Raw genomic sequence first — 13,765 nt, 5'->3', positions numbered from 1 at the left:
CAATATGTTTGTAATGCATAAAACCAAAGACAGTCCGGATGAAATAACAAATATTGTTACGAACTATTCGTAAAATGGTACAAAATACACAATCGCATATGTACATATATTTAAAATTAAAATATAGTAATATATCTTTTCGGTTTCTTTTGGTCGCCTTCGCATTTCTGTTATTCTCATTCTTATGTCCTTTCGACACCATACTCGATTTTTTATAATAATTCTTTCTCTCTTTTTCCCTCATATCAAAATAAACAATCTATACCAACGTAATATTATATTATATCTTTCCTTTTTTCTCTATTTCTCGCACGTATACATTTCCTTTTTATACATTAATTACATCTTCAACAATTTTTCAACTTTAAGATATTTATAAAATTCATATAAAGATTCGCAATATACAAAATAATAAAGTTCCGGTATACATAAATCTAAGATTTTGTATTGAATTGTAATTATCGTTGTCATATATTTGTTAGATTATTTTCCTAGAATCATGGAAGTTGTTCCATACTCGGAAAAAATGCACTTTGGGTACTTTGATGTCTTCCAATTGCATGGATTACATCAAAATTTTACAGGATAGAAATACTTTAGATTCTTTAACAGCTGAAAATAAAAAATGCAAATTTATTATATGCTGCGAAAAATATTTTCGATATTTTAAGCTTTTATAATTTATTCATATTTTAGAGAGCGATAAATACACACATGCGATTTTAGTTCTTTTGGATTTTTACTAATTTTAAGAAAATTTTTACTAATTTTAATAATTTTTTTATCGGCGCAAAAATGCGATTCGTTGTCTCCTCGCGTTCTTTTAGTTTGTCTTGTATCTTTTTAATGAATAAAACAGGAACCTGACTTTTATAATAGTCGGCTGGTGTACAGAAGTTCAGGATTCTTACTATTTTTAGTAGATTAGCCATCAGCTTGTTGTACATCTCGCAAAATGAAATTAACATTCTCATCCGTTTTACGTGCCTGTAGAAGTTGCAATGCCTGTATGATGGGTTGCAGCTCTTCGAACATTTACTAGTCGTTCATCTCTACCCCATTGTTCTAAACGGCTCATGTACCTCAATAAAAAACACATTATATTAATGCAACAAATATATATATATATATATATATATATATATATATATATATATATGCAATATATTCTATTATGCAAATAACAAAACTAAAAAGTTAAGGTAACTAAGTAGGAAACTAAGTAAGATTCAATCTATTAAAATTTCTCAAAATGAGTAAGAATTTACTAATTCACAAAGTAAATTTTTTATCAATTTTTTTATAATTCCTATATTTTTTACAATGCAATTATATTTGTGCCGAATTTTCTATATCAGCAAATTAAGAAAAGATCGAGAAACCTGTCGTACTTTATTTGCATACTCTTCCCATCCATCGGCAGAATTCGTTCCTTACACAGAAAAAAAGAACATTCTTGTTTTGAAAATATATTTAGTTTTAACATGGAAATCTTAAAATGAGATTATATTGCTTTAATTAAAGAAAAATATAATTGCTTAAATAATTGCTTACTTGAATGAAGCCATTTTATATAGTTCAATCAAGAAAAATATATTCTTATGATTTAAGATTTAATTTTCTTAATTGAAAAGGAAACAATGTTAGATAAAAATTATTTAAAATATATAAAACATTTGTAAATCAAAGATTATAATTTTCTTAAAGTATAATTAAATAATTATATATTCTTGAGGTGACAATTACAATATTAAAATAAGTCTGTAATGTCATTGAAATTTAAAATTATTAAATTCTAAGAAGATTATAAATTGTTGCGTATATACGAAACAATGAACGCGTTAGTTTAAGTATATAAGTTTTAATTTGATACTTATTTTTTTTCTGTGTAGCAGCAAATTCTTCAGAGGGCCACATTGAAAATCCAGTACGCAACATTACTCATTGTCAGCACGACGCGATACTCGCTCAGGTCGAAGTTCCTCAGGCATAGCTCGTTTTGTCTAGGTCTCATTTTGGAACCGCTTATCGCCATAGTATTGCTTCATGTTGTGCAAAGTCTCGGAGTATTACTCAGCCAGAGCACTTTGAAGTCGAAGTCATCACGCTTCTTCAGCTCACGTTTAACGGCGATTAAGTATTCGCTTAACTACCATCGTATATCTTTATCATTATCGTCGTTGATGCAGTCAATGTACCTGATGCATATGAAAACAATATAAGCCGGTAAACGTTCATGAATATTCATATATTTTTTTTCAATAGAATCGGCATTATGTTGAATGTTTCATATCTTTCCGCTACTTGCAGATTTTTCTTTTCTCGGCATTTTTGTCCGCTACAGTTTATTAGAATATAATATATTGAAATTTAAAGAAAAGCAAAACACATCTCATATTTTTTAATTACAAGAAAGATAATAAAATTGTTTAACAAAAATTATATAATATTTATTTTTTTCAATTTAAATCTTAAGCGGATAAATTTTGTTATGAGAATATAAAATAATTTTATTAAAAATAAAAACAATTTTTGAAAGTAAAAATTATTCATTAATATTTGATTTCATCTTCAATCATTATTATTTTTGAAAGCGCATGAAAACATTGTAATAATAAAAAAACAAGCAAAAAAATAAAATATTTTTAATTTAAACGATAATTTAATTTTTAAGCTACACAAACGAATGACTATAATATGATCAGAATATTTTAAAGTTATTAAATTGATTAATAAATTTCGAAATAAATACGTATTTGTAATATTATTTATAGAGTACTACCTTTTTAAGATTTTTTAACAAGTCTTTATTTTTCCACTGCTTTCTTTGTTGTACATGGAACATATATTCAATAATTATAAACTTCGTTTTTCGGATTTAAAATGCTGAATATTGTTGGATGAATTTTATCGAGCCGAAAGGTTTGAACTTATAGAGTCTCTCTTTCATATATATATATATATATATATATATATATATATATATATATACATATATATATAATATTTTTGATATTTATATAAATAAAGTATTTAAAAATTATACAAGATTGACGATTAAAATATAAACAAATATTAATTAATGCTTTTAAACCCATCAAAAACGATGTCACAAATGTATCTATTTATGTGATTAATTATCTTATATTTGGATATAAAATTATATATTTGTAATATATATAGGATCTATAATATTATATATTATTTTATATTCTTTAATCCGTAAGATAAAAAAAAGAGAATCTGTTTCTATCGATTAACACACAAATTATCGAGACAGACATGAATAATAAGCTTCCTTTTTCTTAATAGTAATACCTAACTTCAACATTATTTAAAAAAATATGTAAATATCATTGAATATATAGAATAAAATTATTTTTCGGTATTACATAAATTCTACGTTACAATAGAAATAATAAAATTTTTATATTACAATTAATTAGTAAACGAATTATTAGACGAATTATTCTTTGCGGCTAATCGATAATTAATTCTACAGTATGTCGGTGACAGATATTTTTTAGTAAGAAACACATATATTAATTTGTCATGATTCTAAATTTATATTTTTTTAAGTAGATTCTTACAATTTATTACAAAAGATATAATCATCAATAAACATATAAGTAACGATATAAATGTAATACATAAATAAATGTAAATTATCTGACACAAGAAATTAATAAAATAAAATTTTATTTATCAAATGTAAAAAAGTCTTGCTAAAAATCGGGATATGTGCGATTTAATTAGTATTCATAATGTATATTAATTAATACAAAATACGGAACATTTACAATACGACATTTACATACGTTTGTACGAATCATATATTTTTAAATTATTGTGAATATTACTAAATATAGTGTTCGATAAAAACATACATTTTAATTATATTAATATAATATTTAATATTATATAATATTATTAGCAAATAATATTATATTAATAAAAATATTATATGTAATATTCTAAAAAATATTTTTTTACAGAAATTACTTAATAATAATTAATTATTATTAAACAACCATTTAAATGTTATGCTTGTAAATTTGTATAATAAGTAGTTAAATATATTGTATATAATAAATTAATTAAGTTAATAATATGTATATATATATATATATATATATATATATATATGTATATATAGAATTGTATTAATTATATATATATATATAGAATTATATTAAATTAATTATACATATATATTTTTTAATAATTAATTTATATTAATAAGTAATTAATTATTTATACAATTTTTATAATTTCCAAAATTGATGTTAAATTTAAATTTAAAAAAATTATGATGTTCTTTGTCAGATAAAGATTGAGAATTATTTTATTATTATTTTTTACATTTCGAGAAAAATAAAATTGTGTTTTAATAATATTACAAAAATAAATGTGCATAATAAATCAGAAAACATAAATTACCACGTCGTTTGATGTAATTTACTTTTATTCTATTGATTTATTAAAATTATTTGAAATATTTTTATTTATTAAAATCACACAATTTTGCAGATCTCAAAATTTACAAATGTGAAAAAAATGATGTAAACAAATTATATACTTACATTATTACACACTTATTATATATATACATTTATCTTACTTTATCTTCTTTATGAAAATATATCATAAAAACTAATCATGTATAAAAACATATGCGTTGTCTAAATGATTTGGAGTTGAGAATAGGGTTTTATAATGTAAGAAACGTTAAGAAACTTTATCAATATTACAGATATGTGACTCTTTGCACTAATGCGCAAAACGTCAATGTTAACTTTCCGAATTAAAGTCCTCGTCCCGTGGCAACTGAAAAATTAGGAATATATATTATTAATATTGTTAAAATATATATTATTATATATATATAGGAATATATATTATTAATAATGTTAAAATAATAAAATAATTGTTCATTTATGTATATATATAATTAATGATGATAAAAAAAATGAGACAAGTTTAGAAACATTCTGCTTATGATATGGTTCAAAATAAAAGGAAATCATTAACATAGAAACGCTGTCTTTCCAAACTATAACAATTTGTATATAAAATAAATTACTAGAAATAATATTTTTCCGCTTATTCATTTACATCTATCGATTTAAAGCTTCTACATTTTTATTTGTAAGGCTCAATCTCAAAGTTTTTGCTAATGTTCTTATTGCTATTTGGATAGCTTTTGTATTATTACTTTATGTCACAAAATTCGATGTACTCTAGGAATTTTTAAATATCTTTGATATAATTGTAAAATGTTGATAATATATGAGCGAACATTTGCCGAAGAAAATTTTCAGCATCATTTTTAACGAAATATTTATTAATGTTATTAACGCCAAATTCTATCATAAACAGAACATGTTAAAAAAGAAAACGTTTCTAGATTTACGTTTCATAATTATATAAATTTTTGAAATCTGTGTACGCCATGTTAGAATATACTTTTATATTTTAATCATTTATTTCTGAAACATTATATGTTTTTAATGATATTCATATTTGTTTGGTTACATTATTCTTATTTTTATGTCTCAAAAAATAGTGTATAGATTTAAGATTACTTTTCCGTTTATAATTTACTTATTATTAGTCTATTTTATTTATATTGAAGTACCTCGTCCATTGCAAGTAATTCCATTGTCTCGATAATGGACAGCTGGCTCATTATCTTGATTGGGAAACAACCGGAGGTACAAGTTATCTTGTATACGTTTCCTACAACATTTGTAACCAAAATTCGTATGCAGTTAAAAGAAATGTTTTTAATAATATGAAAATTAATAATAAATTAATCAATACTTGTAACGTAACAATTAATAATTATTGCAATAAAATTGTTGCAATCATATACTGACTGCAATAAAATAATTATAAAATTAGTGATATTATATTTATCTGAATCTTATTCATAAGTTTTATAATAAAATAGCATAGCATTTTTCGAAAAATTAAAATATTGATTTTAATGTTATATTTATATGGACAATATCATATCTATATAATTATTACATGACAATTGTATCTTAAATTCGTATCAATATTATGAATTTAAATCAAAATTTTCTTTTCTTATACTGCATTAATATATACATATGTATGTAACACACCCACACACGTCCCTCTCTCTTCCCACACACAAATATATTACACAATCATCCATACATGTGTATACACAAAGATGGATACACATAATAACACATTTATTATAATTTCGTTAATTTAATCAAGTATAAAAATAAAATTTACCTCCATAATATCATAAATATCTTCAGAAATAAAAAGCATACAATAAAGAAAAGTAAGATATATTGAAAAATGGCAAAATAGTATAACACTTCTTTTTCTCTCTCATCATCCTCATTATGTGTCAATATGTTATCGTTGTCATATTCTTCAGTGAAATTAGTATATTTACTATTATGGGTTAGGTTATGTATGCAGACTAAAAAATAAATCATATTATTAATTTAATTTATAAATTGAGATGACTCTTGTTATTAATTTATCAACATTGCTTTTTTCATCTCACAAAAGAATACAAATTTAATAATATTATTAATAAAACGAAATTCATAATTGGTACATTAATCTTCTTACAAAAATAATTTATAGTTATTATGTATAGTCATTATTAATTTAGCTTATTAAGAGTTAACGTATGTATATTCATATATACGTATATACATTATTAGTAAAAGTGTATCCATGTGTGCAATAAGCATTTATTATGCGTGCTCGTGCACGTTACTTTCTCCCTATATAGATTTAGAATATATATTTTTCTATAGCTATTCTTTAATAAATTGTTTTATATATTCTTTATACATATGTACCTTTGGATAAATATTGAAAGAAAGAGAGAAAGAGAAAGTAAAAATCACACAATCATTAAGTTCTATCATTTAAATAAGTGCTTTCGATTATAAGTATAAACTAAATAAATCTAATTCATATTATACAAATATTATACAAATATTATTATACAAATTATTATACAAGTTATTATACAAATAATTATCTTACTTGGTATGCCTGAGATAAAGACCATAATAATCATTAGTGAGCTTAATAATTTCCTTATTCCAGCAACAGGCATGACGGATACTCGTTTAGCGCTTTCCTTCTTAAATTTTAATAATAATTGAGATTGCAATCTTATCGAACCTTTCTTACTCCGGTTTTCGTTAGTATTACGATGCTATATAAATTCTAAAAAATAATTATTTAATATATATTTTTTGCTTGTCGGATAACACAGATTTAAAACGAAACAGAAAATAAATTTTTTAACCGAAATGACATTGAAAGAGACTTTTATGATAAAATGGAAAGAAATAATAAAAATTGATATGAAATATATTTTTATATTAATATATAAAAATAATAAAAAATAGTTGTGATTACAAATGTTAAAAAAATGCAATTTGGTTTTAATTACTTAAAATATGTTTACTAATATTTCATAAATATTTGACTCAAAATATAAATAAGTTTAAAATATTTGTAATCAGATAGTGTAACAATAGTGTTAAAATATATAAAAAAACGAGTCTGTATTGCCTGTATCTCTCGAGAATTTTGATTGAATTAACGTTACATAATGGTTCGAAAAAATTTGATACAGTGAAATTTGTAATAGTTTGAATGAATTGAACACAACAAATTATAAATATCACATGGTAATTTTATTCTAATAATACTTAACAACAAAAATATTGTAAAAAAATAGTATATATATTTCTTGATATTTCTTGAATCATATAAATTTCGTTTACTTTAAAAAAATTATATAAATCATTAACAATAAAAAAAATTAAATTTAAATTGTGTTATAACTTCTTAACGTATCTTAATAATAATTGAATAAATTTCTAAAATTAACGAGTGTATCAATTGTAAATTATTTCTTTTTAAGAAGTACAACACTGAGTCGAACGGATCCTATAATCATAATCGTACTGTCAACGTGCGAGAAACATTATCAGGCAAATAAACTCCTGTTTCTACGGCTGGTCGTGCCACCTAGGATAAACCAGAATTTAGATCTTTCGGCAATTGCTCTCCCGCTCTGGTAGTTATTGATTTTAATTTTGAAAAGAAATTATGTGCGCGAAAGCACGAGAATTACATCCTTTCTATGTAATCCTTATGTCGATCTTAATAATTAAAAATAAAATATAAAATCTTATTGTTCAAATAACGGGTTCTGCAAATCGAGTTTATAAAAATATATATGAGTCGTCCACAGGCTAAAGATTAACTCCATTTGTTTATTTTTTTTAAATTTTAGTGCCGAAGCACTTAATTGATCATGCAATGCGAGATTAATGATTCTTATAGTATGTAAAGCAAGTAATAGAGATATAAGAACTTGTTTGCTTCAATCAAAATGTTTGAAATCGCAAAAGGGCAAAATTCTATAACTGAAGGGCAAATACTAATGTAAAAATAAAATTACATTACAGTTTCGCACACGTGCACAACTATAAATTCATAATATTCAACATCGTTCCTGTAATTTCCACTGATTGCATATCCGAGACATTCTCAGTTTCATGAATTTTCTGATAATTAATTAAATCTAATATATCATCTCACATGTATCCAGAGAATCTTTAAGTTTATATTATATTCTGTTGATTAGAATATAATCTATAATAATATGATTTATATAAATTACAACGGCACATGTCAGCATATATCATAAATATTAAATTTTAAGTAGCGATGAAAATTGTTAGAGAGTTTGATATCAAATCTTATTGGATTTTTAATCAATTCTTTTGCTTATTGAATGCACTTGAAACGTATTTTACATACATACTTTACACTTATTTTCGCGCGAACACTTTTCATAAATTTCAGGATCACGAAAATAATTTAACAATCTTAATCATCACTTGAATTCACGTTAAGAAATATTTGTCAAATGAAAGAATTCGAAATATCGACTCGAGAATGAATAACTGAAAGTATATGACTCGGGAATGAATAACTGAAAGTATATGATCACGTTCGTACATTAAGCGACATATTGAACCGAAACATCTCTTTGATCTCCCTCGGGGAACTAAAACGATAAGAAAATCCTTGGCACGCAATTTCACGTCAGAAAAGACATACCTCCTTCGAGGATGCGTATCAAATATCTGGTATCTCCTCCTCAACTATTATTCGCGAACAATACCTTAACGAAGAGCTCCCTCGTAGTTATCACGATCTAAGCACCTGCGGTCAAAGCTGGGACAGAAGAAGCCACTGCACAAGACGACGCAGCAAAAGACGACGACGACGACGACGACGATGAAAACGAAGTGTCTACGGCTTTGGTCACATGCGTTCGAAATTTGAAAGCGCTATGAATACTGTGTCGACTTCATCGCGTTGTACACATTACCTGGGTCACCGAAGTCACGACATGTTTGTTTTGCTTTTTTCTTTCTCTCCTTTTCTCAAATCTTCTCTTCCGGCTCGCTTCGTTTCTCGGGGATGCGCGGGAGAATTAAAAATGTTTTCATGTTATATGCAAATTATAACGAGAACTTTAATGATGTATGATATTTTATACATAATAATATCATTTTTACCGCTTTTAACGTAAGAAGCATCAGAAATGGGATAAGAACTGTTATAAACAGCTTTATTTTCACTTTAGCAACAAATAAATATGTCACATCGAGTCAAGGTGTGTGTAAATATAATTGTGTAAATATATATTCTGTCCATCTTATTTTGCAAGAGAATATATTCTTGCTCCATGTTTTTCTTTTCTTTCTCCAGATATCAATATGTTTGTAATGCATAAAACCAAAGACAGTCCGGATGAAATAACAAATATTGTTACGAACTATTCGTAAAATGGTACAAAATACACAATCGCATATGTACATATATTTAAAATTAAAATATAGTAATATATCTTTTCGGTTTCTTTTGGTCGCCTTCGCATTTCTGTTATTCTCATTCTTATGTCCTTTCGACACCATACTCGATTTTTTATAATAATTCTTTCTCTCTTTTTCCCTCATATCAAAATAAACAATCTATACCAACGTAATATTATATTATATCTTTCCTTTTTTCTCTATTTCTCGCACGTATACATTTCCTTTTTATACATTAATTACATCTTCAACAATTTTTCAACTTTAAGATATTTATAAAATTCATATAAAGATTCGCAATATACAAAATAATAAAGTTCCGGTATACATAAATCTAAGATTTTGTATTGAATTGTAATTATCGTTGTCATATATTTGTTAGATTATTTTCCTAGAATCATGGAAGTTGTTCCATACTCGGAAAAAATGCACTTTGGGTACTTTGATGTCTTCCAATTGCATGGATTACATCAAAATTTTACAGGATAGAAATACTTTAGATTCTTTAACAGCTGAAAATAAAAAATGCAAATTTATTATATGCTGCGAAAAATATTTTCGATATTTTAAGCTTTTATAATTTATTCATATTTTAGAGAGCGATAAATACACACATGCGATTTTAGTTCTTTTGGATTTTTACTAATTTTAAGAAAATTTTTACTAATTTTAATAATTTTTTTATCGGCGCAAAAATGCGATTCGTTGTCTCCTCGCGTTCTTTTAGTTTGTCTTGTATCTTTTTAATGAATAAAACAGGAACCTGACTTTTATAATAGTCGGCTGGTGTACAGAAGTTCAGGATTCTTACTATTTTTAGTAGATTAGCCATCAGCTTGTTGTACATCTCGCAAAATGAAATTAACATTCTCATCCGTTTTACGTGCCTGTAGAAGTTGCAATGCCTGTATGATGGGTTGCAGCTCTTCGAACATTTACTAGTCGTTCATCTCTACCCCATTGTTCTAAACGGCTCATGTACCTCAATAAAAAACACATTATATTAATGCAACAAATATATATATATATATATATATATATATATATATATATATATATATATATGCAATATATTCTATTATGCAAATAACAAAACTAAAAAGTTAAGGTAACTAAGTAGGAAACTAAGTAAGATTCAATCTATTAAAATTTCTCAAAATGAGTAAGAATTTACTAATTCACAAAGTAAATTTTTTATCAATTTTTTTATAATTCCTATATTTTTTACAATGCAATTATATTTGTGCCGAATTTTCTATATCAGCAAATTAAGAAAAGATCGAGAAACCTGTCGTACTTTATTTGCATACTCTTCCCATCCATCGGCAGAATTCGTTCCTTACACAGAAAAAAAGAACATTCTTGTTTTGAAAATATATTTAGTTTTAACATGGAAATCTTAAAATGAGATTATATTGCTTTAATTAAAGAAAAATATAATTGCTTAAATAATTGCTTACTTGAATGAAGCCATTTTATATAGTTCAATCAAGAAAAATATATTCTTATGATTTAAGATTTAATTTTCTTAATTGAAAAGGAAACAATGTTAGATAAAAATTATTTAAAATATATAAAACATTTGTAAATCAAAGATTATAATTTTCTTAAAGTATAATTAAATAATTATATATTCTTGAGGTGACAATTACAATATTAAAATAAGTCTGTAATGTCATTGAAATTTAAAATTATTAAATTCTAAGAAGATTATAAATTGTTGCGTATATACGAAACAATGAACGCGTTAGTTTAAGTATATAAGTTTTAATTTGATACTTATTTTTTTTCTGTGTAGCAGCAAATTCTTCAGAGGGCCACATTGAAAATCCAGTACGCAACATTACTCATTGTCAGCACGACGCGATACTCGCTCAGGTCGAAGTTCCTCAGGCATAGCTCGTTTTGTCTAGGTCTCATTTTGGAACCGCTTATCGCCATAGTATTGCTTCATGTTGTGCAAAGTCTCGGAGTATTACTCAGCCAGAGCACTTTGAAGTCGAAGTCATCACGCTTCTTCAGCTCACGTTTAACGGCGATTAAGTATTCGCTTAACTACCATCGTATATCTTTATCATTATCGTCGTTGATGCAGTCAATGTACCTGATGCATATGAAAACAATATAAGCCGGTAAACGTTCATGAATATTCATATATTTTTTTTCAATAGAATCGGCATTATGTTGAATGTTTCATATCTTTCCGCTACTTGCAGATTTTTCTTTTCTCGGCATTTTTGTCCGCTACAGTTTATTAGAATATAATATATTGAAATTTAAAGAAAAGCAAAACACATCTCATATTTTTTAATTACAAGAAAGATAATAAAATTGTTTAACAAAAATTATATAATATTTATTTTTTTCAATTTAAATCTTAAGCGGATAAATTTTGTTATGAGAATATAAAATAATTTTATTAAAAATAAAAACAATTTTTGAAAGTAAAAATTATTCATTAATATTTGATTTCATCTTCAATCATTATTATTTTTGAAAGCGCATGAAAACATTGTAATAATAAAAAAACAAGCAAAAAAATAAAATATTTTTAATTTAAACGATAATTTAATTTTTAAGCTACACAAACGAATGACTATAATATGATCAGAATATTTTAAAGTTATTAAATTGATTAATAAATTTCGAAATAAATACGTATTTGTAATATTATTTATAGAGTACTACCTTTTTAAGATTTTTTAACAAGTCTTTATTTTTCCACTGCTTTCTTTGTTGTACATGGAACATATATTCAATAATTATAAACTTCGTTTTTCGGATTTAAAATGCTGAATATTGTTGGATGAATTTTATCGAGCCGAAAGGTTTGAACTTATAGAGTCTCTCTTTCATATATATATATATATATATATATATATATATATATACATATATATATAATATTTTTGATATTTATATAAATAAAGTATTTAAAAATTATACAAGATTGACGATTAAAATATAAACAAATATTAATTAATGCTTTTAAACCCATCAAAAACGATGTCACAAATGTATCTATTTATGTGATTAATTATCTTATATTTGGATATAAAATTATATATTTGTAATATATATAGGATCTATAATATTATATATTATTTTATATTCTTTAATCCGTAAGATAAAAAAAAGAGAATCTGTTTCTATCGATTAACACACAAATTATCGAGACAGACATGAATAATAAGCTTCCTTTTTCTTAATAGTAATACCTAACTTCAACATTATTTAAAAAAATATGTAAATATCATTGAATATATAGAATAAAATTATTTTTCGGTATTACATAAATTCTACGTTACAATAGAAATAATAAAATTTTTATATTACAATTAATTAGTAAACGAATTATTAGACGAATTATTCTTTGCGGCTAATCGATAATTAATTCTACAGTATGTCGGTGACAGATATTTTTTAGTAAGAAACACATATATTAATTTGTCATGATTCTAAATTTATATTTTTTTAAGTAGATTCTTACAATTTATTACAAAAGATATAATCATCAATAAACATATAAGTAACGATATAAATGTAATACATAAATAAATGTAAATTATCTGACACAAGAAATTAATAAAATAAAATTTTATTTATCAAATGTAAAAAAGTCTTGCTAAAAATCGGGATATGTGCGATTTAATTAGTATTCATAATGTATATTAATTAATACAAAATACGGAACATTTACAATACGACATTTACATACGTTTGTACGAATCATATATTTTTAAATTATTGTGAATATTACTAAATATAGTGTTCGATAAAAACATACATTTTAATTATATTAATATAATATTTAATATTATATAATATTATTAGCAAATAATATTATATTAATAAAA

At 24.3% G+C, this 13,765-nt stretch overlaps 1 protein-coding gene across 1 annotated transcript; it reads right to left on the bottom strand.

Moving 5' to 3' along the window:
- Positions 1-4,622: 4,622 nt before the first annotated feature.
- LOC145962625 (uncharacterized) lies at positions 4,623-9,417 on the bottom strand. The gene is made up of 5 exons (XM_083083836.1): positions 9,212-9,417; positions 7,048-7,233; positions 6,271-6,466; positions 5,639-5,739; positions 4,623-4,827 (listed from the first exon to the last, which is right to left on the bottom strand). The coding sequence occupies exons 2-5, from the start codon at positions 7,118-7,120 to the stop codon at positions 4,805-4,807; spliced, it is 393 nt and encodes a 130-aa protein (XP_082939962.1). The 5' UTR covers positions 7,121-7,233; positions 9,212-9,417; the 3' UTR covers positions 4,623-4,804.
- Positions 9,418-13,765: the final 4,348 nt, after the last annotated feature.

This window comes from Camponotus vicinus, unplaced genomic scaffold (genome assembly GCF_025532165.1).
Source record: "Camponotus vicinus isolate PSW18456_S1 unplaced genomic scaffold, iyCamVici1.0 SCAF_12, whole genome shotgun sequence".
NCBI lineage: Eukaryota > Metazoa > Arthropoda > Insecta > Hymenoptera > Formicidae > Camponotus > Camponotus vicinus.
This window is presented reverse-complemented; position numbering and strand designations above follow the sequence as displayed.